The 27995-nt window shown below is 44.0% G+C and overlaps 1 protein-coding gene across 1 annotated transcript; it reads right to left on the reverse strand.

Moving 5' to 3' along the window:
* Positions 1 to 729: 729 nt before the first annotated feature.
* MPP1 (MAGUK p55 scaffold protein 1) lies at positions 730 to 27988 on the reverse strand. Its single transcript, XM_019716089.3, has 12 exons — positions 27747 to 27988; positions 13754 to 13897; positions 13416 to 13494; positions 12420 to 12505; positions 9901 to 9969; positions 8299 to 8495; positions 6805 to 6911; positions 6156 to 6236; positions 5106 to 5186; positions 3448 to 3650; positions 3127 to 3201; positions 730 to 1393 (listed from the first exon to the last, which is right to left on the reverse strand). Exons 1-12 carry the CDS (start codon positions 27846 to 27848, stop codon positions 1217 to 1219), a joined length of 1401 nt encoding a protein of 466 aa, XP_019571648.1. The 5' UTR covers positions 27849 to 27988; the 3' UTR covers positions 730 to 1216.
* Between the last annotated feature and the right edge of the window lie 7 nt (positions 27989 to 27995).

Genomic DNA, 27995 nt, shown 5'->3' on the forward strand with positions numbered 1-27995 from the left:
CTCAGTGGCGGGGGCCCACTGAAGCCCTGTTGATGGCCAGGTGAGTGGCCAGAAACAGGGTGGTGGTGGACGTCTGGGAATCCAAAGGCTGTGGTAAGGTCTAGGATTACCCAAAACCAAGAATATGAGCAGCAGCTTGGGGAGTCTGGGTGCCGTGAGGAGAGGCCTTTGCAGGTGTGCAGATTGTACCCCAGGACCCTCTTGGCCCAGAGGCTGGGATTCCCCTACACCCTAAATGTGGCCAGAATGTAAGCCTCCGGCAAGATTTAGCAGGAACCTAGATGCCTGCCTAATGGTTCCTGTCCAGGATAAGAATTGTATGTAGACACCAGGCTTGGGACCTGGGGTTGGGGGGTGGGTTGGGTTTTTTCCCCCTGAGGGTACAGGTGTTTGTAATCCTAGCAGCTGCATTTTAGCTCTTGGGGGCTAATGTGAAAGACTCGTTTAATCTGAACAGCCTGAACAGCCAGTCATGGGTGCTCTGAAAACTGTCTTGAGAATAAAGAAAGCTAAAAGAAGTGACTGACACCAAATTGTGCCCCACCTAGCACACGGATCCCCCCCCCGCCCCGTACAAGAGAGGTTGGGTTATTCTAGACCCTTAAGATTGTCACTGGTTTGAGGGAACCATCTGGTGTGGATGCCGTCCTCCAGGAGCTGAAATAAAGCGGGTGATATTTCCCTTTCCAGAGGCTTGTGGAACAGGTGGAAATCCAGAGATTTACAAGGTTATTGGCATTTTAACAGCAACATTGTTTATTGCTTTTGAACGTTTTCCTAGAGCACATCCTATAGCACAGCTGTTTCATTTTGGCATTTTAGAAAGTTCCAGTTCAAAGTGCTTTTTTCAAAGTAAAGATAAATGAAATGCCCAGTGTGATTAAAGAAGGAGCTGAGGCTTTCGAAGGACAGGGTCCATTGCTTTTCCTCCCCATGTGTGCCATCGTTGATTATTAGTATTTGGATAGTACTTCTGGCCCTCAATTTCCACATATCCTTTTGAAATCCTTATCAGCGAGGCCCTGGGTATCAGGAAAACCAGAGACCAGCCCTTCAGAAACTTGAACAAGACTGACACCCACTGGCCTAATTAGGATAGTTGCATAGAGCTGAAAGCTGACAAAACTAGCTGGAGTGACCCTGTTTGTCTCAAAGCAAGGGGAATGGAGTTCCAGACACAAGAGGGGCGTACAGTAGTTCCCCGTATTCTGCAAGCTTAGTAAACCCAGGAGACAGGCACCCACTGTGGAGAACTGCATGCTTGGTCAAAGGCGTCTTGCAATTTCTGAAGGGTTTCATCAACGCCATTATTGACCAGTGAGAGGTCGAAGTAATGTGCATACTGGCTGCGGATGGCCTCTGAGTCCTTCTGCAGCTGCTGAAGGGCTTCCGTCTGCAAAGAGAGAAATAGCCACTGATGAAGCTGGAGAGGCCAGTGACAGCTTTTAAGTGGGTGTTGACTATTGTGACCATTGCCTGGCTCCCAGTCACCTGCTTAAACACTCATACCCTGAAGACCTTGCTGGAAAATGTTAAGAGTCGGACATGGAAGAACACCAATTCCCAGAGGATCTCAAACTAACCTTGATTATAAATAATCAGAGCTCTCTGGAAGACCAGTAGCTATGTTGAGATGGCATGGACTTCACCAGCATCTCCCAGTTCTTGCCTTTGAACATGGAAAGCAATTTCAGCAACTATCAGAGCTGCAATCCCAGGACAACGATAACGGCAATGTACAACCCCAGGCCTCTTTCTAGGACCCAAACCAAGTGGCCATGAAAAGACTGATTATTTTACTCCATACAAGTCAAAATGTTTCCGTAGCAATAAACACCAAAAGATATGCCAAACTGGAAAACAAATATTTGGAACTGATATCATAAAGGGCTAATTACCCTAACAAGAGTTCCTAGAAATCAACAAGAAAAATGCCAATAACCCAATAAAACAATAAGCTAAGGATATGACCAGGTGTTAACAGAAAAGGCGATACAAGTGGCCCTTAAGAGTCTAACAAGATACTCAACCACTTATAGTGTAAGATGAAAGTACAATGAGATTTCATTTTCCCCTCTATTCCATTGGCCAGAAATGGAAGTTTGGATAACATGCTGGCACAGGGAAGCAAGCACTCTCCCAGGTAATCTCTGTCACAATTCCCAATTCCCAAAGCATGCATACTTGGACCTGGCCATCCTGCCTGCAGTTTTTCTGACATATTTGCACATGTGAAATGCCATATGTACAGGGGCATTGGTTGCAGTATTATTTATAATAGTTCAAGGTTTAAAACTACCCAAATAGCCATAAAGAAGGGAATAGTGATACTAAATAATGAAGCTACATACCATGTTTCCCCAAAAGTATGACCTAGCTGGACAATTAGCTCTAATGCATCTTTTTGGAGCAAAAAATTATATATATATATTTTTTAAAAAAATACTATAGTAAAATAAGACCGGGTCTTATATTATTTTTTGCTTCAAAAGATGCATCATAGCTAATTGTCCAGCTAGGTCTTATTTTTGGGGAAACATGGTGCACGCAATGGGAGAGCACGCAGCTACTGAAAAAGAAGAAGCTCAATACGGATACGGAAAGATCTCTATTGTGTTCAGTAAAAAAGGAGGGTGCAGCAAAGTGTGTGCAGGGTAGAAACTGGGGAGTGGGCAGCAGGAGAGGCTTTTCAGTATATTTCTGGCCTCCTTCCTCTCCTCTCCCTATCTCCCCACAGCCACACCACACCCCAGGATGGTTTTAGTGCCATCTCCTTCACAGTTGTCCCTGCTTGCCCCACTTGAGCCCATGTTGCACCATTGTCAAGATTTACCCAAGTGTCCATCTCTGCCACTGGACCCTGAGCACTTCTGGAACAATGGCTGCGTCCCCATTGCCTAGCATGGTTATTGGCCTAGCTAGTGGTTTAATAACTGCTGAGTGAATAGAACGTGCATATGCCCTTTGGCTTCTTGGCCTTGCAGGAAGGAAAGTTGTAGCTAGGAGAATCACGGGTGATTTGGTCCCAAGCTGAAACACTCTGGCTAGTGATCTGGACTGATGTCCCACGCTGGGCAAGCCCAGAGAGAGAACGCCCCCCACCCTGCACATCTGCCTCCTTCCCACCTGAGTGCCCTGGTCAGTAGGTGCGATGAACACAATGAAAGGTGAAAGTTCTGCTGTCCGAACAATCTTCAGGGTCTAGGAAAAGAGGAAGGGGAGGGAGGAAGAAAAGATTAAAAAACAGCTGTCATGATGCATTCCTCTATAAGCATCTCTGGGCTTCACCGAGCCCAGTACTATTTCCGTGGCTTCCAGTACTACTGTTCTTGCAGAAGACCCCATTGAAAGTATATGAAGCAAATTTGAGCTCTGCAAAGATTCCTATGAGCTTCACTCTTCAGCTCCCCCTTCCCCATCCACTCCCGCCTTTCTGTGCCCACCCACCTGGGGCTCGATGTCAAGGATGGCAATCTTGTCCTGCTGATGAATCTGGTGCACTGTTTCAAATTTGGTGCCAAACATGTTGCCCTGGTAGCTGCCAAACTCCAGGAACTCGTTGGCAGAGATGCCCCTGGTCATCTCCTCCGTGGAGATGAAGTGGTACTCCTTCCCGTCTTCCTCATTCTTCTTGGGCTGCCGTGTTGTATCTGTGCACAAGAACCCAAACTGCTGACCAAGTCAGGGTCCTCGCCATGGACTGTGGTGTCTGAACTGAAACCCGACCTGTCTTTGGCACTGAGAATTTGACAGAGGGTTTTCTCCCACGGGATCCCTAAGGGCTGATGATAGGCGACGATGCCCATCAGGAAACTCCCCATCCTCCCAGAACATGTTTACCCTTCAAGAGGCAAAGCCCAACACAGAAAAGTCCTATCATCATCTTCCCTAACATGAAGTCACATGTTAGGAAAAACCACCAACCCCAGGAATACTGAAGCTGAAAAATGGAGAAATGACAGCTGGACATACTTTTAAAACACATCTATAGGCAGTGGTCAGGATTTCTTGGAAGTATAGCTAAGGTTTTCTTTTTATAGTTTGGAAAGAAGAGTACTTTGGTTTCATTTAAACTCATATTGTTAAATGTTGGAATGTCCTTACGTCACAACACTTACTATTACTCATATAAACTGGCCTCTAAGTAAAATATGCCCCAGATATTGTAGCTTGAAACCCAATCCTCCCCGCCCGTCCGCAGTGGACCGCCCAATATCCATCCGCATTGTCAATCCACAGCCACACGTGCATCTCACTTTCCATCTTATAAAACATCTCCTCGTTGTGATGTTATTGTCACCCGCCACCCTTTCTCTAACTCCCTTCTCGTTCAAACTTATTGAATGACAAGTCTGTACTGGTATTTCTACTTCTAGATTTCCCCATTCACTCCTCAACCCAGGGTCATTTGCTTTCTGTCCTCAGTGTGTCACAATGTCCCTAAAGGCAAAATGGAGAAGGAATAAAAAAATACTAATATCAGGTTTTGAATCTGCTTTCCTGCTTTGATTTGTAGAATCTCTTCCTGGGAATAGACGCCAGAAGTGATATGGGAATGGAAATGCCCCACCTGACCACTGACCCGATTCTCCCCCTACCTGGGACTGCTGCTGAGATTGTTTGTGCCTCTCCTGAGTGCTGCTCTGATTTCATGAACACATTTTCATGAGAACACATTTCATGAGAAATCAGAGGTAGCCTAGACGTCGAACAATAGTGGATAACTGAGGAAATTACAGCGTAGCCACTCAGTGGACTAGAAGAGTTCTCAGAGTGATTGAGGCACCTGAGCAAATATTTATAATATAAAGTTTAAAAAGTAATGTTTTTAATAACATATTACTCACTAATTTTGAAAGCAGGATAAAAATGTTTACTACTGCCTCTGTTATGTACATAAACAGCACAGAAAAGAATAGGAAAACAACACAATTACATTGTTAGCTGGAGCGATTATGGGTACAAATGTGTATCTTTTCTAAATTGTGTTTTGTTTTTATAATCAAACATTTAAAATCAAATAACCACCCCTAAAAGGCCACTATGGTATCTCGGATGGAGACTGGTGGTCCCACCTGCCCTCCCAGGCCCCCAGAGCTACTCACACGGGGCAGGGTACGCGAACTTCTCCGGATCCTGGCTGAGCAGGGTATTTTTAATGTGGCTGCGACCCACCCCACTGGCTCCTGCAGAAGGAGAGAAGAAAGGCTTAGTTAGAGAAGAGAGAATCCATGTTGCTATGATTTTAATGAAGGCTTCCATTTCTTTCCTCAAAGACAAAGGGATGGGAGTAGGGATAGGATATGGGTTTTCATCTCTCAGAGCCCCAAATCACCAACAGGTCAAAGTGAGTTGGCACAGCTTCTGGACTGGGGACAGGTGCAAGCATTCCTTTAAACGCAGGAGGATTTGGGGCTTCGGGCCTGCGTCCCATTGGGGGAGGAGGCTCTTTCTAAGGGCAAAAGGTCAGGACTCAGAACATAAGTGTTAATGCCACAGAGGAGCCAGCTAGCACACAAGGGGTTTTGCCCATGTTCTAAGGATATTTGCTTGACTGAGCTCTCCAAAATGAATAGAACTGAACTCAAGCCAGTGTTTTAACTGGAAATTTGACCAGAACCCTAATACAGACCTTCTAATCAATTAATATTTTGACTTTAAAGACAGGGATGTGAGCCACCCACCGGAGCCAAGGACTTATTTCATTTCAAGGCCAGGGCTCGTGTGCATGACTAATGGGCACAGAAGACTTCTCAGGGCCCCGCAGGTTGCTAACAAAGCACTCTAACACAGGCACTTAAACAAACAAAGAAACAAACAAACAAAACAAGCATAGGACTGGAACGCACTTCCTGCCAACCAGATGAACAAAGAACCAAACCCACTTGAGGACGGGCCAACACCAAACCCAACCTAAAAGAACTAGTTGCTGAAAAACTGGCTAGGTTCAGTTTCCCTTTTAAGGTGAACCCAGATGGTGTGTTTGTGAGAACTCAGAAAATTCCTCATATCTGCTCTACATGGAGTATCTGAGACTTTACTTCTTGTTTGCCAGTCTTTTCTTTTTTGGAAGAACAGCGATATACAACAGGCAGGAGAATAAGGACACCAATGTACTCGAACTAGCAAAGCAACACGGGGCAATGAGAAGATACCGATCAGCACCAGGGTCTTCCTCTTGAACGCAGGGAGCCGAACAACTTCCTCATAGGAAACGACATCCAGTTGGTCAAAAACTAGAGACACAGAAAAGCAAGCAATGTTCATTTCCAGAGCTGGGGAGAAATCACGCGGGGGTGATTTCGGGTTCTGTGATTTTCTCCTGCTCCTATCTTTATCTAGAATGCTCCTAGCAGGACAGAGGCATTTAATAAATGGTAGATTATTATTCACTTGTTATCCACAACATGCTTGAAAACCCGTTCATAATTTTAGTGTCTTGTATTTGCAACTACAGTAGGTAAAAAACAAAGCTGGAATTAGTTCTCAGGAAAACATGCCACTCTCTGGGGTTGCTCAGACCTTCCAGCTGGTAATGCCGTTGGCAGTGATACACTGAAAGTTCTGGAAGGCTGTTCAGTTGGTTACCCGAGGGGTGAGGATGATGAGCAGGTGTGAGCAGACCACTAGCCTTCCTTTCCATGTACTGGCATTGTCTCACTCATCGCAGTGAGCTTGGGAGGATGGATGCAATAAAAGAAAACCTGAACAGCATGCTTTCTGCATAACGTACGTCCCACTGTGCCCCACGCCATCTCCCCTTCGCTGCCAGGAGCCCGCAGACAGGAGGCCCAGGAAGCTTACTTGCGCTGTGCTTGGCAAGGTACTTGTCTTTGTATTTCTTCTTCTTTCCGAAGGGACTGCAGCTCGGGGCTGCGCTCGGAGCAGACTGAGCCACACTTGCCACTCGCCTGGTAAGAAAAGACGACCAAGAATGTCAGCGGACCCTCGGTGTAAAAACTCCAGGGACGTTCATCTGTGCTGTGACAGGGCTCGGTGACCCTCTTTCCCTTCTACACTAAACTTCCAGACTGCTCTGCCTCCGTCCCTTTGTAATTACCAAAAATCCTCGTGTTGTCCTTCACGCCTCTCCTCTCTCTCACCCTCTGCCAGCCACTCATTCTGTGTGTCTCTAACACTGTCCCCATTCACTCTTATCTTCTCCCCCACTCTCCTTCAGCCCCTCACTTTCTGTGTGTCTCTCAGCCTCTCTTTCTTTTCAGTGTCTGTATGTGTCTCTGTCTCCCTCCCCCTTACTCGCCCTGTGTGTGTCTCTTTCTCATAACCTATCCTTGCTCCTCTTCAATCTCTCTCACACCCCGCTCTTTCTAAGCCTCTCACTCTCTGTTTGTGTCAGCACCCATTCAACCTCTCTGTCTCTCTGTCTCTCTCTCTCTTCTTCTCTGTCTTTACCCTGCACTCCTCCATCTCCCACTCCCCTTCTCTCAGCTTCTCTCGTGTGTAGACAGCTCTGGGTCTGTGATGAGCAGGGTTTATAGACCAGAATGGAAGACAAATCATGTGAGCCAATGTGTACATAGTATTCTTGGTATTGCGCTTGGATTTGGGGTGCCTAGAGCTGAGGGCTCTGCAAAGAGAGAGGTAGAAAAAGCCCAGCTGGAATGGTCAGGCTGCTTCTATGGGAGGATGCAGTGGGGTTCGCTTCCTGGACACATTTCCACTGCCAGGTGTTTGAACACCCACATAAGAACATGAGGGAGGTGGGTGAGCCCTGGGAAGCCATCCCTGCATTAGTCTGGATGGCAGCTGGCAGAGGGCTTTGGGCCTGGCACCCACCTGTCTGAGCTTGTTTATGAAAAAGGTGATGCTGCAGTGCAATGGGAAAAGCATGGTCTTCATAATAAATGGTGCTGGATCAATCAGATAAGCAGATGGGAACAATAAATGTGGATTCTCACCTCATTTTATATCTACTGGGAATTTGCATAAAGGACACATATTAAAAATCTGACTATTTTCTGCGGGACTCAGAAGATACCTTCTCAGCACTGCCACTCAAAACAAGTAACCATAGGGAAAGCATTTGAGGAAACAGAGGCTCACAGATGAATGAAGAGCTATTCAGGTCTCCTTTCCTGTAAAGGCCTGCCAGCGAGGCTTATCAACTCACTGTTGTCCACCCCCGACCCCCTCACCACATCCATTATGCCAAGGAAGCTGGCCTGGTCAAGAAACAGACACCACACACAAGATGACAGAGTTTTGAAGTTAAAGCATTATTTGTGGCGGCATAGGTGCATTCCATCTGCAAACCCCACCTGTACAAAATTGGCTCACCATTCCTGCAGCTCAGGAGAAGGGATCAGTCCTGCTGACTCCTTGGAGGAGCCTTCCACCCGCCCTTGCCACCAGTTACTGTCATCCTTGTTGATGATCTGGATAACATCCCCAGTGACAAACTTCAGTCCCGCCTCCTTGCAGGGAATCAGATTGTCCTTTTTGGGATCATAGTCAAATTGTGCTCTCATGAACATCTGGAAAAGAAGGCAAGGGGACCTGCAGTGGCAGCTTCAAGAGAAACACCAGCATCGACACACTGAAGTAGAAAGTTCTGCTGTAAATAAGTAGGGTCAGGATTGAATGAATGACACGGAGGCAAGAATGGAGGGGGAGCTGGAGTGACAGGAACTAGTTACTGTTGTGTCTGTGGAGGGGTCAGAGCTGAACCCTCCAACAAGGTATGAAATGCCTTTCTGGGTCAACATGTTTGTTTACTGGTCTGAGCTGATACCCCTTGATCCCACAGTCCACTTCTATGCAAAGTTGTCAGTTACAATGTATGGATAAGTATGTTCACCACAGCGTTATTTAAGAGTGAACTATGGAAATGACCTAATTTTCCAAGAATGGGGAATTTAGTTAAGTTATGGTCATCTATTGAATACATGACAATGTACCCATAAAAATCAGTTTGTAGAATAATATTTAATGCTCTTGCAAAATGCTGCTGATATAACATTAAATGAGAATATAATTAAACAAAAAAACAGTATTTAGTATACTTGACATTTAAAAAAACTATTTACCTATACATAGAAAAAACACTAGAAGAAACTATCAGAATTCCATACTGGTTACCTCAGGTAGGAAGATTAGGGGTGCAAATCCAACCCAAAGAAAGAAAGAACAAAGAGCAGAAACAAGTGAAACAGAAAATAGAATTGACAGGATCCACAAAGGCAAAATTGCTTCTTTGAAGATTCATGATATTAAGAACACCCTAGCAAGGCTGATTAAGAAAATAGAAAAGATACAATTTCCCAGTAGAGATCAGAGATCCAAGAGATGTTTAAAAGGTTATAAGAAGATGTCATGAATAATTTCACATCATTTGACAAATCCCTTGAAAAACACAATGTACCAAAAGTGACAGAACAAGAAATTGAAAATATGAACACTCATATATCTATTAAAGACCCTGAACTTGTTATTTTAGTAATCTGCAATAGAAGCTTCAGTTATTTAAAAACAAAAACAACTCCTTCTACATTCATCTGCGAAGGCCCTATCCAAGCTATTTCTCTCTTTGATGACTGGTAAAATTGGATGTTTTTTCACATGTTCAAAGCCATTTGCTTTTTTCCTCCTGTGAATGCTCTCTTGTTCTCTTTGCCCATTTTCCTCTGGCATTACAGAATAAGGAGATTACCTTTTCCTTTCACATGCATTACAAATAGTCAGCAAGGTGCCAACCATGCTAGTCGTCAGAAAGAAGGCCTGCCTGTTTGTAATGGATGTTAGCTTAGTTTAGAGAGCAGCCAGCGGTTACATCTGTGAGATATTTAGAACTTAAAAGTCTGAATCACATCACTTCAATCAAATCTCAACACTGGGCCTGAATTCTGCTATTATCACCGCAGAGAAAATGGCGCTACCTACCTGTAGTGCAGGGAGGCGATTTTGCTGGTTGGGAATTACTTTTAATGAGATAATTCCTTTGGTTTCTTTCTGTTGAAAAAAAAACACAGGGGAAATAAAATTTTAAGGAAAAATAACTTGGATGATTTGGAATTTCATAAACGAATTTTCCCCCCTCAAAAGTCCCATGTGTTTTTCTTCCCCAGGAGCCATCTTTACTGTACACTTTGAAAATCTGTAGGACAATTCCCTCCATCAATACAAGTGTCATGTGACCCATAAACCAGTGTAACAACACGGAGGTCTTACAAAGAATAATGAAGAAAAATCTAAGGATTTCCCCTCCTCCCCACACTCGACCACGAAAACTACCTAGAAGTACCTAAAATGAACCCTAGCCCACATATATCCACATCTTTCTCTACACCAATAAAACATTTACACATATATACATATTCATATGTATGCATTTTTGTTGTTTTAAACAAAAATGGGATTTTACATATATATTACACTATAACTTGCTTTACTTCATGGATGTGCTTCTGGATCCATGCATGAAGATGTCATTCATTCTTTTTAATGGCTATGCAGCATTCCACACTATGGCTGTATCAGACTTTATTCAGCCATCTTCCTGATCACTGGGCATTATGATTGGTGCCAGTTATTTTTTTTCTCACTACAATCTGCTGCAATAGACATGCTTGAACATATGTGCTTACATATTTGCATTTTGGTTTTTATAGAATACCATGGTGGAAATGCAGAATCAAAGGGTAAGCACATTTTAATAGCTAGCCTCAAATCACTTTTCCAAAAGATAGCAATTCTACTGTCTTGTTCCTGATCTTAGCTTCCAGCTTTTCACCATTGAGTAGCTGTGTGTTTCTCATATGTGGCCTTTATTATGTTTAGATATGTTCCTTCTATACCTATTGTGTTGAGTTTTTATCATAAAAGGATGTTGAATTTTGTCAAATGCCTTTTCTGCATCTATTGAGATGAGCATATAGTTTTTATCCCTTATTGTGTTAATGTGCCCTTTTTCTAGTTTCTTAAGGTGGAAGCTGAGGCCATCAATTGAGACCTTTCTTGTTTTCTAATATAGGCATTTTGTGCTCTAAACTTCAACTTCGGCACTGCTTTAGTGGCATTCCACAAACTCTGATACACTGTGTTCTCATCTTTATTCACTTCAAGGTATTTTCTAATTTCCCTTGTGATTTCTCTTCTGTGGCCTGTGGGCTTTAGACGTGTGTTATTTAATTTACAATATTTAGGGATTTCCAAATATCTTTCTGTTTTGGATTTCTAATTTAATTTCATTGTGGTTGGACAACACACTTTGTACGATTTGAATCCTTTAAATCTGCTGAGGTGTGTTTTATGATCAATCCTGGAGAATGCTCCTTGTGCACTTGAGAACAATGTGTGTTCTGAGTGCTCTGTATATTAGGTCAAGTAGGTTTACAGTGTTGTTTGCATCTTCTGTATTCTCACTAATTTGCTGGCTCTTTGGTCGGTCGACTATTAAAAGAAAGTTATTGAAATATTGGACTATAATCATGGATTTGTAGTTTTCTTCTTGTAGTTCTACCAGTTTTTGCTTGAATTATTATTTTTGAAACTGTCGTTAGGTGAATGGACATTTAGGATTTCTGTCATTTCAAGAGACAGGGGAAATATGGTCCCCTTTCTTCAACTTGGTCACAAGCAGAAGTGTAAGCAAGGAGTTTTGATTAAAGCTAATTCCAGTCATGTGACCATGAGCAAGTTTCAAAACTATCCAAGGTTCAGTTTCCTCATCTCTGTCTCAAGTGAAAAACGACACTTTGGTTCAAATGACACTTCCCCCCGCAAGTTGCTGTTATCTGGTTCATTCCCTGGCAGGTACCCTAGCACCTCACTCCCCAGTGCCTAATGTGTGGCTCCTGCTGGCGGTGGCCAATGACACCTAACCACCAGATGGGGTTTTTAATGCTTTGGTTACAGGAACAAGCTCTAGTGTGTGTAGGGGTGGAGAAGGATGGTGAAGAATCTGGAGGGGCAAATATGAGAGCCAACACAAACACCAAGCACAATGCCTGGCACATAGTAGGTGCTCAACAAATACCAATTGAATCTAAACAGCACACTCAACTTCTCATTCTAATATCTTATGTGCTCTTGATGACAAATCTGTGACATAGGATAGGGATTGTTATCTTCACTTCACGGATGACTTAGAGAAGTTCATTGTCTTGCTCAAAATCCCAGGGCTAGAATAAAGTAAGGCGGGGATTCAGAGCTGCCATTAAAAACCAAGGCCTTCTGACGCCCAGTCCAATGTTCCTTCTAGACAGATGCTGTGGGTTATTTGCCTTGTTTTAGAAGTTTACTGAACAAAAGCAGAGAACACTCATTTCTTGCACAGAATAAAGAATAGTAATGGTGATAGTCTCCCCCACGAGATACAAATACTTTGACAGAAAAATGAGGTACGCTGACGCCAATGTGGATCCACACTTCAGGAAGACAGTGGCATAGCAAATACCCACCATCGCCTTCTGCAGCTGATCTACTGAGTGGTTAGTCACGTTTGTGCCATTGATTTCTAGGATCTCATCCCCGACGTGAAGGGAGCCTACCATGAGATGAAAAATCAGTCCACAGAAGAATAAACATTCAAACAAGAGCTGCCAATGTAACTCAAGATACCACAGAAAAGAAACCACGATCTAGAGAATATTATACAAATGACTGCGTGTAAAATGCTCAGGACTGAATACATTCAACCATGCATGTTCTTTTGATTTCTTTGAGGGATGTATCGAGGTAAGCGCTTGACACTTTAAGACTATCTCATCCTTCCTGACCTCAGTATTCCAATAGCAGAATAAAAGCACCTCGTCCTCAAAGTTCCCTGGAATTGGAGTAGCTACAGATCCCAGGAGGCTATGATACACCTGAACATACTAAAAAGAATAACAGAGCAATGCAAAGAACGCAGTACTCCTCATTCACCAGCAAGTTTGATGTTTCTTTGTTGTTTAGCTAAGACCCCAAAATGCTAACCTAATAGTAAAGTTAATCAACATTTAGATTCTATGTGAAGAGTGCTCACCAATATTTGTGCCACCCTAAATACAAAACTCAACATAAAACGGTAAGAACGAATGGGGTAGGAAATGTTTAATGTCTAATTTCTCAAATTAACTGTTAGCTCCAGGAGGTAGAGACAGTCTGTTTTCTTCACCAATATGTATTCAAACTCTAATGCAATGGGTTGCATACAGTAATTGCTCAAATATTAACTAACTGGAAAAATACCAGTATATATAAACAGGTGTATAAGAAATGCTCAGAGGGAGAGATGGTGACCCTGGGCAATTCCTATGAAGATCTTATCACATGATTATTCTAAAGACACAGTTATTAAGCCACAAACAATCTCTCGGCACACACGCCCAAATGCTGCTAGTTTTGAAGATTATAAGCTTCACGTCCCACACCACTGAGGTGAATGAAACACAAACTAGGGCCCCACAGAGTACCTTGTCTATGAATCATGCCACCATGAAGAATTCTTGCCACCGTACAGGACTGCTTCTCATTCAGCTTCAGAGTGATTCCCTGAAATGAAGACAATGGTTCAGTCAGCTTTATTTTAGGTTCTTTCTGAGGTTATCTTTAAGACAATTGAAGGCAGTTTCTCAGGTGAAATATTTTCCATCTATACCTGGGGTGGTCCTCAACTAGAATGGGCATGAAGGAGGAGCTAGAGATGGAGACAGAGAGACCATAGGAAAGTTGCCTTCTGAGTTTCCTCTTGTAGCCCAGTGACTTATGGGGTTGAGAGTAGGCAGTGGGTGAAAATATGACAAAGAATTACCATGGGCTCCTCTGTGACCTTCTCGAACTGTATGAGTCGCACCTTCCGCACCTCCTGCCCCTTAGCCTGGGTAGGGCTACCTGGGGCAGCAGACCCATTGGTATACATGTCCTCGGTCATGGCATTCAACTGGTGCGACATGGCCTATCAGGTCAAAACAAAAGAGCAATGTATGAAATGAACAGCAAAGTCCCACCATCACAGTCTGTAACTACAATGGTAAAATCCAAAGGTTTTGAAACACAAGTTTTTTTCATAGGTTTGGCATCCAATCTCATTTGAATTGATGTGAAGCTGTTTGGAAGCTTTATTTAGCCAACTTATTAGACATGTTTATACAGTTTGCTGCAGAAATATTAATGTGTTTGGTTTACAGGGTGCTGGCCTGGACCCTGCTGGGGGAATCACAGAAAATATAATACAATTCAAAAAAGTCTGATTTCTAATGCACATTGGGCCCCAGGGGTTTCTGGTAAGGGGCTGGGTACGTATATGGTGCCCACACACACACACATGCACACACTCCACAGCAAAGATCCAGAGTGGAAGTCATTCATAATGGGAGGAGGCAGAGGGGACAACTGCACTAGGAATGCATCAATAAAGGGGAAAAGTGAGTGCAGATGACAACGGCCTTTCCCATTCCAAACAATGAGTGCTTGTGCAGGGACAGGAGCACTGGGGAGCATGCGACTCAGTGGCTCTCTTCCCTCTTTCTTTCTGGATGCTCCGGGTCACACAGCAGTAAATGTGATTCAGGTTAGCATCAGACTCTCACAAATCAGCTCTTAGACCATAAAGGAGTTCTATCTGGAGGATTAGGCACGTCAGGCCAGCCCTTGGCCTGTGATAACCATAATACCAACCCAAACCAAATGGCTACATCTAGGTGAGATCATCACACCCCTCCCACCAATGCAAGAGGACGTCTCCACTGTGATCCCTTCCCCCCAATCTTGATGACAGCAAAGCTGGACAACTTACACTACTAGATAGCAAGACCTCTTTCTTAAAAGGCCAGTGTAGCAGACTACAAAGTGCAAAAGCAGACGCACACATACGTGGTCAGCTGGCTGATGAAAAAGGTGACACTGCAGTGCAGCGGCGAAAGCGTAGTCTTTGTAATGAATGGTGCTGGATCAATCAGATAAGCATGTGGGAAAAATAAGTGTGAATCCCACGTCATTTTATATACAAGTCCCAATTCCAGAGGGATTATAGCTCCAAACGTGAAAGGTAAAACAACCAAGCTTTGAGAAGAAAACAGCATACCTTCATAACATTGGAGTGGGAAAACACGTCTTACATACAACAAGAGCCTAACTATAAAATGAAAACTAAAGAGACAAATATTTTAAAATTAAGAATATCTGTTCATTTAAAAACTTCACTGAGGTAGGCAAAGGTTTAGTAGATACAGAGAACAATAATCATAAAAACAAACAATTGACTTCAGCAAAACTAAAAATGTCTCACCAAAAGACACTTAAGAAATGAGAAAGGCGTGGCAGAGGCTGACAGTACAAACTTGGAGTATTCCCATCTGACAAAAGACTTGTGTCCAGAACATAAAAGGAACTCTTACAAACTCGGTAACAAGATGACAAACAATGAAAAGATGGGCAAAAGATGTGAACAGACTCTTCACCAAAGACGACACTTGAATAGCAGATAGGCACTTGTAAAAAGTCTCAATATCGCTGTAATCAGGGAAATACAAATTAAAACCACAACAGGAGACCACTACACCCTCACTAGGAAGGCTAAAATGAAAAAGATAGGTGATACCAAGTGTTGGATCTCTCATACACTACCAGTGGGAATGCTAAATGGTGCAGCCACTGTGGAAAAGAGTTTGGCAATTTCTTTTTTTTCTCTCTCTCTTTTAAATGTTTATACTTTTTTATTTTTTAAAAAATCTCCACACTTTGTTTTCCCTTTATTTATTTATTTTATTTTTTAAATTTATTGGGGTGACAATTGTTAGTAAAATTACACAGATTTCAGGTGTACAATTCTGTATTACATCATCTATAAATCCCATTGTTTGTTCACCACCCAGAGTCAGTTCTATTTCCATCACCATATATTTGATCCCTCTTACCCTCATCTCTCACCCCCCACCCCCCTTACCCTCATATTTTCTTTTCTCACACCAGGATCCAATCCAGGATCACGCACTGCACTCAGTTTGTACATCTCTTTGGTCTCCCTGAATTTGGAAAAGTTCCTCAGTCTTTCATGACCCTGACATTTTTGAAGAGGACAGGGATACTGTTTTGTAGACTGTCTCTCAATTTGTGTTTGTCCAGTGTTTTCTCATGATTGGACTGAGGTTATGCATCTCGCAGGTGGTCACTCTTTTCTCCTTGAAATGCTCCTTCTCAGTCTCCTTAGCTGGTTCTTCCTTGTCTTTCTAATCTGTCAATGTTGAAGTAGCCCAGGTCTTAGGGTAAGCGCTATCACAGTGGGAAGGCCAAGTGGAAACCTCTAAAAGTGTCCCCCACCCCAGATAAAATATAAAATAAAAAACAATATGGAGGAGGAGGAACTTGGTTGATGGAAGGGTCAATTCGGTATTGGAGTACAAGCTGAACATGGATGGCAGCTGCATGCCAGCCATACCCAGGGGTGTCTCTCAAAGATGGTGGGGCTGTGGGTGGTGCACCTTGGCATCCACTTTGTGGGGAAGGAGAAATGGGTATTTATCTGTCTGTCTATCTATCTATCTCTCTATGTATCATCTATCTATCTAGATCTACTCATTCATTCATTCCTGAAAAGTGCCCAATGACCTACCCTAGGGCCTAGAAAAGGAACTGGAAGATCAGAGACAAGGACGGTAGAGGCTTGTGGAAAGACATATGTCTCTTAAGATATTTTAATTTGCTTCATCCTTTCTAAGAGGTCAGCAGAAACTCTGATAAGATGGTGACATCTGAAGTCGTGTTAGCTATTGAGTGGCCTCAAATGGGGGAAGTACCAGGAAAGAGAAACTGCTTTGTGTAGCAACTAGACTCACATGACACCGAGTCATATGGCATTGCTATTAAAACAGAAATGTCTAACATAGGGTTGTGTTTAGCAATCTGACTTGTGATACCTGGAAACACACAACTCCACATAACTTCAAGGTTCTCCGCAGGGGATGACCCAATAATATATTTCATACTGCATCTTATGGGTCCCGACACACAGACACTATGTAGCAATGAAAAGGAGGTTCTGAGGTTAACCAAGAAAATATATTGTTAAGAGGAAAAAAAACCACAGTGAGGAAAGGTATGCTATCATCAGCATAAACAGTGAGAAATGAATATATTCATATTTGCTTGTAAATGCATAAGCTATCTCTGGAAGGAGACAGACAACAGTGGTTGCTTCTAGGAAGGAGAATTGGGTGACTATCGGATGGGGTGAGAAGGGAGTTGTACTCACCGTGTAGCCACTTAAATCTTTCAAATTATTTACTGTGTGCATGTATTGCTTTAATAAAAGAAATCAGTCAATGAAAAAAGACAGCACAGGTTATAAATCGTAGGCATACCTTTTAGCAGCAATACATACAATCTGTTCAGGTTTGAGTCCTGACTGTTTAAACTAACAGCTGGGTAACTCTGGGCAAACTCCTTCACCTCTCGGTACTTCACTTACAAATCTATCTGTAGGGGGGTACTGACATACATTGAGAATTTGGAAAAACACTGCTAAAGAAAAAGTTCAGCATTCAAAATTTCATGCATCCTTTCGGTTTCAACTAATTTCGATACAGGCGAATGAAAATCTATTATTCCTAAAAGCTCTACAAAGTACAATGTTCTCTAGTCTGGAAAGATAAACTGTTCGTAAGTGATTGTGATTCGGGTTCAAGTTGGCAGCCGAAGTGCCTGTGTGCACCCCAGACCCTGTTTAAATGAGAGCAAAGGGGAGAAGGAAATATTATAGAAACACACACAAAAAGAACACATGAGGAAGTCATCAGGGATGAGAGATTTCAGTAACTTTCTCAAAGATGGAAAGCAGATGGGGGAATGGTCATCGATCAAGCAGAGTTCAGGGAGCAGAGCCTGGAATGTGCACAGAGGAGGAACGGGCGGGGAGAACTGTGTCACAGTTCTCAATAGTCTGGGGCTCCGAAGTCCCCGTACAGACAAAGAAAGAAATGGGGCTTGGGATGAGAACATCTCCTGAAAAGCTGCCGACCCAGCCTTCAGCTCCACTTTCCGGGCAGGAAGAAGGAAAAGGGGCCAGGACAGTGGCATCTGTCCCAGAACTTCTCCAGTGGACACCTGTTCATGTCCTATCGGACAGAACTGCAGAACGTGATGCTCCCAGGCTGCAAAAGGGGCTGACAAAAGAACTGAGTTGGGTATCTTGCCATCCCAAACAAGATCCGGGAGAACTGGGCTAAGCAACAAGTAGGAAAAAGCTGCTGGGTGGGGTTGAGGAATGGCTGCCGCTGCAGAAGGGCGCGCCATTGTCCAGGTCATCCCCTAGTGCTTCCTGGTGCAGGAGCCAAGTGTTGACTCCTGATTGTATCACACCTGAGATGTTCTTTTCCTCATACACAAGCAGCTTCCCTCACCTGATCCATATAGGTTACACTAAAAGCACCTCTGAATGACCTAAAAAATCATGTATGGGTTGGAAAGGCACAGGCTCTTGAATAGCTAAAACAATAGAAGGATTCAGTGTACACAGTTTCAAGATTTAAAAAGTTACAAGTAATCAAGACTGCATGGCATAGACACACAGATTAGTGGAACACAATGAAGAACCCAGAAATAGAGCCACACAGACATGCCCAGTTGATTTTGACAAAGGTGGAGAAGAAGCAATTCAATGGAGGAAGGGTAGGCTTTGCAACAAATGGTGCTGGAGCAATCAGAAATCCACAGGCAAAAAGAGAAACACTAACCTAAACCGCACACTTTATAAAATGGATCATGGGCTTAAACGTAAAATGGAAAACTTTAAAACTTTTTACCAAAAAAAAAAGGAAAAAAAAAAAGAAAAAAAAAAGGAGACAACTGTCAAGATTTAGGGCTAGACAAAGGATTCTTATGCCTAACACCAAAAGCAGGATCCATAAAGGGAAAAATTGATAACTTAGAACTCTTAAAAACTAAAAACGTTTGCTCTGTGAAAGCATGTATGAAGGTTATCAAGAGACAAGCTATGGACCAACAAAAAACATGAACAAATCCACATCCAACAAAAGACTAGTATCTAGAATATATAAAGAATGTTGAATAGTCAATAATAAAAACAATCTAATCAGAAAATGAGCAAAAGACATGAACAGATATTTCACTAAAGGGATATGCAAGGAAAGATGGCAAATGAGGATATGAAAAGATGTCCAATATCATTACCCATCAGAGAGAAATGCAAATTAAAGCCATAATGAGATACCATGATACACCTATCAGAATGGCTAAGGTTAAAAAACAGTGACAACACTAAATGCTGGTAAGGATGCAAAGAAACTGAATCTCATCCAGTGCTGGTGGGAATGTAAAATGGTCCAGCCATTTGGGAAGGGAGCTGGGCACTCTTAAGAAATGTTCACACAAAACCTGTACATGAAAGTTCATAACAGCTTTATTCATAATACCAAAGCCTGGAAACAACCAGAATGACCTACAACATAGGTGAGCAGTTCAACAGACTATGGTCCATCCATACCCTGGAACACTTCTCAGCGATAAAATGGAACAAACTATTAATACACACAACAAGCTGGGATGGATCTAAAAGGCATTCTGATGAGTGACAAAAGCCAATCTCAAAAGGTTGCATACTATATATCATTCCATTTCTATAACATTCTTGTGATGACAAAATTATAGAGATGGAGAACAGGTTAGTGGTTGCCAAGGGTTAGGGATGGTGGGAATGAGGAGAGATGTGACAATAGAGGGGTAGCACCAGGGAGGTCTTTGTGGTAATGAAATAGTTCTTTGATTGTGGTGGTGGTTACGTATATCTACATATGATAAAATGACATAGAAATACACTGACACAGCATATAAATGTCAGTTCCATGATTTGAGACTGTACTGCTACTGAGCTCCTAGTAGACAGAGTTGAACTTATTGCATGAAATAACTAGAAGAATGGCTGGCAAACACTTGTTTGCAACCATAGAACTATAACTAAAAGAGCTTGGTGTCAAAGAATGAGTACAGGCAGCAGATACTTGAGAAATATGCAGTATACAGGATCAGTTTTCAGACTATGAGATTGAAATAATATGATCCATTGAGTTTCCCATTCCTATTCTGGAATGGAGAAGTAAGAAGCCATGATACACAGTGACCAAACAGATCCTCAAAGCACTGCCCATGGTGACCTGGGACCATGGGGTTAAAACTCTTCAAAGCTAGGTTGCTACAGCCACAGATTCATCTAAAGGGCAGGGGACCAAATATCTCTCTAAGTGCAATAAAAAACAACAACAACAGAGGTACCTGAAACTAATAATATAATAATATAATATATTTTATCATCAATTAAAAACAGAGTAAAAGCAGCATCGAGTGGGAAGGAAGAATTCCTTTTCTTTTTTTCTTTTCTTTTTTTTTTAGAATTCCTTTTCTTAAATTAATCATTGGTACTGTTTGCATGTTTTTGCCATGTACATATATGACAGATCAAGTATACAGAATGAGGAATTCAAGGAGCACTGATTGAATAATTGCTGCAAAAATATGATGAGCTCAAATCTCACATTTCTAATGCAAAGCATGCAATAAAACTCAGGACTTTCCTTGACCCTGGCTTATGAATCTCTTATCAACAGTAACTGCAGGGCTGAGAAAGCTGAAAACCAAACTCGGAAATTCATTTTCTGGGTTTATCAGCAACTGCTGTATACAGTCTGTATTACAGTCTGTTATCAGATTGTAAGTGCTCAAGGGACATAGACCAAGGTGTGTGTTGGTAACTATAGCAGTATACAGGTGGCCCATAAGGTCTGGAAAATGGATCATATTACTTTATCGTGTGCTGTAATGTACCACCACCAGTAAGCCATTTGCGATGATTGGCATGTGTTTTCAGACTTGATGGATCCCCGTATAATGTTGTAAATAATGACAGATTAGAAAGTCTTAGTCCACAGAATACAAAATGACCTTTGAAAGGGGGAGAAGCCTACATGATAGTGTACCTGGAAGAGGCAGATAAACTTCTGATTCAGCTTTATCACAAAGATTGATTTTAACACATCAGCCTTTAAAGTAAGGACTCAGCAAAGCTTACCCAAGGCAGAACACATTCCAGTCAGAAAAGTTCAAGAGTTGCTATCCCAAAGGTTGGTTTTTCAAAAGTGCTTATTCATCAAGTCCTTGCCCCTGCAATGACTAAGACTCACTATCATCCTCACCCAGAAGTTACAAGTGATGACTAAGGTAAACGGAAGCCTCCAGTGTGGACACTAAAGAACCAACTCACAAAAGTAAGGCTTCCAAAAGCAAAACACAATCTTCTCCATCGTGAATTTGTCCCGGAGCCACCCTGTCTGCCTGAGACATCCTCTACCCAGCTTACTTAGCCCTCACCCCCGGGTTGTCTTCAGTGACACTTCCCTCGGCAAGGAAGGGCCAGCTTCTCCTTGACCTCACCTTACAGCATGCTCCTTCAGCTGGCCCCTTGTATCTCCTCACTACAGAAATTTAGGAGCAGAGCTACGCAGACGTACGTCTACACTTGATGTCTGTGTGTATATATGTCCCCACACACACAGAGGAAAGGCGATCATTTAACTCAATCTGTGGGTCCGAGAGTACATTAAGTGCAAGAGAGCTTGACATAGTTCAGTCACGGTCTCTGCCCTTCAGCGGCTCATTACTATGAGGAGAAATCCTTCATTCATTCATGTATCCAACAGAAATGATAAATAGGAAAGATATACTCCATCAAGTTTAAGACTGCCTTAGACTGTAAGTGCTCAAGGGACACAGACCAAGGTGGTCAGTTTTCTTCAGAACTAGCAAATGGAGCGTCACAGAAGCTTTCTGAATGGTGAGGAGGACGGCAACTGCAGGGGAATGACGAGAAGAAGACAGGAAGTCCTGGGGACAGACCAAAGGGACGTCTGCTCTTCCTTCAGGGGGAGGTGCAGACACAGACAGAAGAATCGGGATTCAGACACAAGTTCTGCCGGATGAACTCGCACCCTAGTGGGCCCGCTGTGCAACTGGCACAGGCTGAGCTGGGGAGAAAGGGATTTACCTTTGACTCAGGATAACTAACTAGTCCAGGTTGACAATTTCAACCGCAGTCTGTCCCACCTGTTCAACCATTCCTGGGGCTACATACCAAGCCCCTGTCCTGACTCCCTGATCTCCTCTAATGTGTCGTCTGTACATAGCTGGTAATGTGTCCCAATGTGCTCTGCATGTGTTACTTGTTTATTTTCTTATTCTGGAATGTCAGTCCCACACAGGTGGAGCTCTTCGTCTGCTGTCTTCACTCACGGACCCAGGGACCTAGAACAGTGCCTGACTCTACCAGGAGCTCGCTCAGCGTTCACTGATGACATGGATGACTACCGATGCATATGCTGCTCATTCTTCAGTCATGTGACTGGGAAGTGACATGAGCAATGTTGAACAAACACTAAAGGTCAAAGGTACTAGGTTCCATTTTGCAGTGTTCACTTCACAACTTTAAAACCCCTATCCTCATCTCCAGTGGACATGGGAAGCCCCAGGGCTATGGTAGGCCTACCCCCCACCAGTGACAAGGCAAGCGGGGGTGGCTCTGACTAAAGGTGACTGCCCAGATTCAGGAGACACTGGGGAGGAAACACCCACCCACAAGTCCAGGGCAGGCCTTTGCTCTGCAACTTCTAGGCTTTTATTCCTACAAACTGCTGGAGTGGCAAGCCTGAGACTCTGAAACCCCCTCTGGAGGAAACATCTGCAAGGGGTTCAAAGGGCAGAGGTAGTTGCTCAGAGGAAGTTGGGATTAAAAAAGAGATGAAAAACAAGCTTGAGGGGTGGGGGTGGGGGTGGGGGTGAATAAAGCAGGGGCAGTTAAAGCTGGTTTTCTCATCCAAACAATCGGATTACAAATGAGTGACAGAACATAGGAAAGAAGAAACATAGCTCAGCCTACTGTTAGGCTCTTTGCCAGCTGCACGGTGGCAAAGAGACGTAGGAGAAGGCCCACACCAAGAAAGTGAGTGATCACCAAAGATAGCAGAGCCCAGGAACTGCCCTGCAACTGCTGCCAGCCTGCTACAGCCCGGGCCGAGGAGCATGCAAATACCCCACTCTTTGCCCCCCTGGATTTTGTTCCACTTTTGGGGGGAAAAAACAAGAGACACTATGAGAAAACCAAGAGTCCTCCAAGGCAGTCTTAGAAAGAGATGAAAGGGATGAGCGCCATTTAACCCCAAACGACAAGAGCTGGGGAAAAGAGTTGAGGGGAGAGGAAGGCCTGAGAGCCAGGACTTTCTGGCAAGTTCTGTCTTAAAATTATACATTAACTAGGCGCATTGTTTCGCAGGCAGTAAATCCGTTGGAGAACATACATCGATCCAAAGGCCAGGTCTCTAAAGATCCTTTTCCAATGCACGTTATCTAGACAGTGTACTATGTACACAGGCAAAGGCTTCTCCTTCCACTGAAGGAAAACAGGAAACCCAAGTAGCTCCACACAAAAAGAAGCACAGGCCTGCAAAGCCAGAGACCGCCATTAAACCAGCACCCGGACTGTGTACAGAACACCATTCGTGAAATCCTCATTTCCATTTTGTGTGAAGCGGTTTAGCAAGTTGTCCAAAGTTAAAAAGCTAGCAAGTCTCCAACTCCAGGACTTAAATCAAGGGCATGGATTTCAGAGTTTGTGAGGGTTCAAGGAGAGAACGCAGGCACAGCACACAGGGTATTAATGGAAGTTCATCCCTACAGGAATCGCAGGGCACTCTCTGCTACCATCATCTGTCACTGGAGGCCAAGTGTCAGGAGGGTTGTTCCTCCACATGGCTTGGGCAAGTTGAGCCCCACAGGAGCTGGAACCCCTGAGAGGACTGGTCCTCATCTCAGGAAGATGTATGCAGGTGCTTGGGGGTACAGCAGCGACTAAGAGACACACACTGTCCTCCCTAAGTGGGCGTCCCAGTGAGCACTCAATCCGTGTGTTATAGACGGAATATTCAGAGATGATGATGTGTGCTATGGAGGAAAATGAGGCAGACATGGGGTGGGGGGGGAGGCTGCAATTTTAAACAGTGTCCAGAAAAGGCCTCGCAGGAAAGGAAAGGTGGCTTTTGAGCAAAAACATATATATGTAGTTTGCTCACGTATATCTTTATATGAAGAAAAAAGAAAAAAAGTGAAGAATGGAAAAGAAAATTCCACACTGCGAAAGTTGTATTCTGGTTCCCTAACTCCCAGCTTACCTTCCTGTTCCCCACCCCTCAGTCACTTCCCCACGCCCCCAGCTCTTGCTTTTCTACACTCCACACTTAGAGTCCTCCTTTTTTAAAGCAACATTGAAAGGTTTGAGCCATTCACTGCCTGGGGACAATCTCTGAATCAATGAAATGTCAACTGACTTGTCTCCCTTGCCCCAGGGTACATTTAGCAATGTCTCAAGACATTTTTGATGGTCACAACTGGGGATGGCTGTGGGTATTACTTTTCCCAACCAGGAATTACCAGATTCAAACTGCCAAGGTCAGAAAAACCCTGATTTAAGGGGAATTGATCTGGACCTGGAATAGCTAATTCAGTGTTAGAGAACAAATGCGTTAGAAAAGGTTATCTTCTCTAATTGAAAATATTGACTAGTATTTACATGATAAAATTCTAATCTACTTAGCCTACAAGTGGTCACAAAGACACCAGATTCTTATCTGCAAGGTATACCAAGTCCTTTAATTTAAAAAGGGGGTCACAAAGTTCCTGGAAGGGAAGAGCACTGATCGAGCCACACTGGCCGAGACCATACCCTGTACTGGGAAAGTGGGGGGAGGACTAAATAATTTGAAAAATCACACTTTATTTTCCATTATCCTTTTTGTGAAAAGACACAGGTTCCAACAGCTTCCCAGTACCCTACGCTGGCCTGAGTCCTCACTTAGTTATGTCTTAGCCTCGGCACCAGACCTGTGCACAGTAGCCCAGAACGAATGATGACCAGTGTGGAGTAATGCTGCATCCCAGGGCCTAGGAATCAACAGACCGGTCTTAGTGGAAACTCGCCTGGGGCCTGACTTATTTGTTAGGTCATTTTTTGATGTGAGATAGGGCCGAGTGAATTTTCAGGGATTCTCGACCTGCTGCTTCAGGTTGTGGAAAAGTACTGCTTCAAAATAAGACTGAAAAGTAGCATTAAGAATTTTAGAACCAATTTTATGTGCACTAATGGCTACTACTGTACAGAATAAGGCCAGAGAGAGCTTAGGAAATCAGTTTCTCCAAGGAAGGAACTGTACTTAAACACAGGAAACAGGCTACAGCTCAAACCTATTGCAAAATGATTGACTGACATACTATTTTAATATCACATGTGGAGTACAGTCAAAAGAGAAACTTTGGGTTTTGAGTCTTTAGAACTTTTACAGAAAGCAATCCCTTTAAATGAAGCCTGCAGCAACATAATTTTATGAATTCCATTACAGCCAACAACTTCCTCACAGGTTTTCTTGCTTCTTGCCAGGATAGGGAGACATGTTGACTGTTACTGGACAGGCAGCTCTTAGAGAGATGTTGGATGTCCCCATGTGGTTCAATGTCCCAGTGAGATCTGAGGTGCTTGACAAGCGTTACTTTGGGTAAACATCACCACAACCCTCCTAGCAGGTCCATTTTACAAAGAGACACCTAAGGCACAGAGAGCTTCAGCAACTTGCCCAAGGCCACACAGCGAGTGAGAGGCAGAGCCTAGTGTTGGCAGCAAAGACGGTAAGAGCCCCAAAGGGAAGGTGAATCTGAGGAAATAAAAATCAGCAGGTTCGTGGGGTCAAGACACCAGTCACCAGGTGGAGATTCTCCCTCCGATGTCCACACCTTGGCTGGTCTGGATACTATTTCATTCAGGAATTTAGTAAGTTTTCTTATTTCAGCTTCTTCAAGTCCTTTAATAACACCAAAACAAACGGGCTAACCCGTACACTGCACCCAGTATTTTAGGATAAACTCACAGCCTCACAGAAACTGCTATTTATTTAGACGGTGCACCCACAACCTAACTCCTGGAGTGATAGGGCCTCTTTCAAAAAGGCAGACAATGTCTTAACCTGCCCGTAAGGTTTACACAAGGTCTGGTCATGGAGTTATAGGTGGGACTGAGCCTATGCCAACTGGAAGAAGCCAGCTAGAAAAAACACGGCACATAATAGGATTCCATTTACAAGACAGTCTCGAAAAGGCAAAAGGATAGTATCAGAAAGAAGATCCATTTGCAGTGTGGTTTCCAGATTTCCAGGGCTGGGGGACTGACTGTAAAGTACCAAGAGGGAACTTTCTGGAGTGATGTAAATATTCTATATCATGACTGGATGCATTTGTCAAATCTCATCGAACTGCACAATTTAATTCGTGAATTACATGTATGTTAATGATACCTCAATAAATCTGCCAAAAGTAAATTTAATAGAGATTATTTTGAAAAAAACTAAGGCTCAGCCAAGTGAGCTGGTCATAGGGCAGAAAAAAATTCCCCACCTGTTCATGCCACAGATCGTTTAATCCTAGACTATTGCAATCCCGATTTGAAACGATAGACAGGTGTGAACACGGCACTGAGGGCGGTGTAAAGGAGTGGTGATGTGGCAAAGCAGAGAGTACACTGAGTTTGGAGTCTGCAGATACAAAATCCAGCCTCAGTTCTCATGTTTATGTGTTTTCCTTGAGATAATGCCACCCAGCCCAGAGTCTGCAGCTCTACAGTTTGCTTTGCCTCGGGGATCTTAAGTTTCCTCACCTGTGAAGGCAGAAGGTTATGCTAAATCTTTAATGTCCTCCTCTCAGTCATTTATTAATTCAGCAAACCTTTCTGAGGAGTCATTCATAAGGCATTTAAAATAAAAACAGTGAATGTGAAATAGGCGTGCCCTGGAAGATCTTGCAGTCTAGGAAAGAGAGTGACGCTGTGACTTCTGAGGCTGGGTCATCTGCCTAGCTCTCTCTCCCCACATCCTTCTCTCTGTGGACAGTCATTGGTACCTGGCCACCATGCTGTGAGGAAGGCTAGGCCACATGGAGGGGCTGCTGGTCTGTGGCTGACAGCTCCAACTCAGAGCCAGTCTCAGCCTCCAGACAGTGAGGTACTAAGTGAGCCTTCTGGTGGCTGTGCCCCTGCCTGAGACCCTGAGCAACAGCCTTACCTTGCTGGGTCCAACCCACACCCAGAACTATGAGAGATAAGAAGAAAACACCCAACCTTCTCTGTGGCATCTTTGAGGACAGAGGTTAACAGGTCTTTCCAGCCCATCACAGGAATCAGGAGGGCAGAATTACCTCTGAAATCCCTGCATTCCTTGTCTACCCACAAATACACAAGGGCTACTGCATTTGCACACTAGCACAAGGGGTTCTGCCTACCTATATGCAGAGGGACAGTGAGTGAGCACTTCAGAGGGACAGTTGGCTTTTACAACCTTTTCTGCTGACCAAACACAAGCATTTCTACACCCACGAAGCAGACCTACTCTTGGATCTGCTCCTTCAAGTCTTTCTGCTACCCTGATTTCCGTCCACGAAGAAGTTTCCTTAACCTTAATAAGCACTCTGACCAGGCCTCGGCCTCTCCGGATTCCCACCTAAAAGGGCTGCTGGGGGCAACCACCCACCGCCCCTCAAAGTCCACACACCCTGCTGGCCGCCTCGGCCTTCACCCCGGGGAAAGGACTCCAGGGGACAGGACCCCCGGAGACAAGGCCGCAGCCAGGGGAGGTCCTGCAGCGGGCGGCGCCACCTGGACCCGAGTCCTGGCCACGCACCCCGCGATCTGGGGACCCACGGGGCCCGCTCACCTCCGGCCGGCTGCGCTTCTGCAGCAAGTGCTCCAGGTAGAGGTCGGAGAGCGCCGTACGCATACTGCCCCCACTCTCGCTCTCGCTCGCCTTGAGCGTCATCTTGTCGGTGCCGGGACGCAGAGACGCCGGGACGCAGAGACTAGGGGTCGGACAGTGGCTGGAGTGCAAGGGCTCGGGGCCTGCGGGGCGGCGGAGGCGGTGCGGCAGGGCCCGTCTCCACCCCGCAGGCGCCCCGCCCACTGCCGC

This window comes from Rhinolophus sinicus, chromosome 18 (assembly GCF_057876585.1).
Source record: "Rhinolophus sinicus isolate RSI-liver-muscle chromosome 18, RSI-T2T, whole genome shotgun sequence".
In the NCBI taxonomy this organism is placed as follows: Eukaryota; Metazoa; Chordata; class Mammalia; order Chiroptera; family Rhinolophidae; genus Rhinolophus; species Rhinolophus sinicus.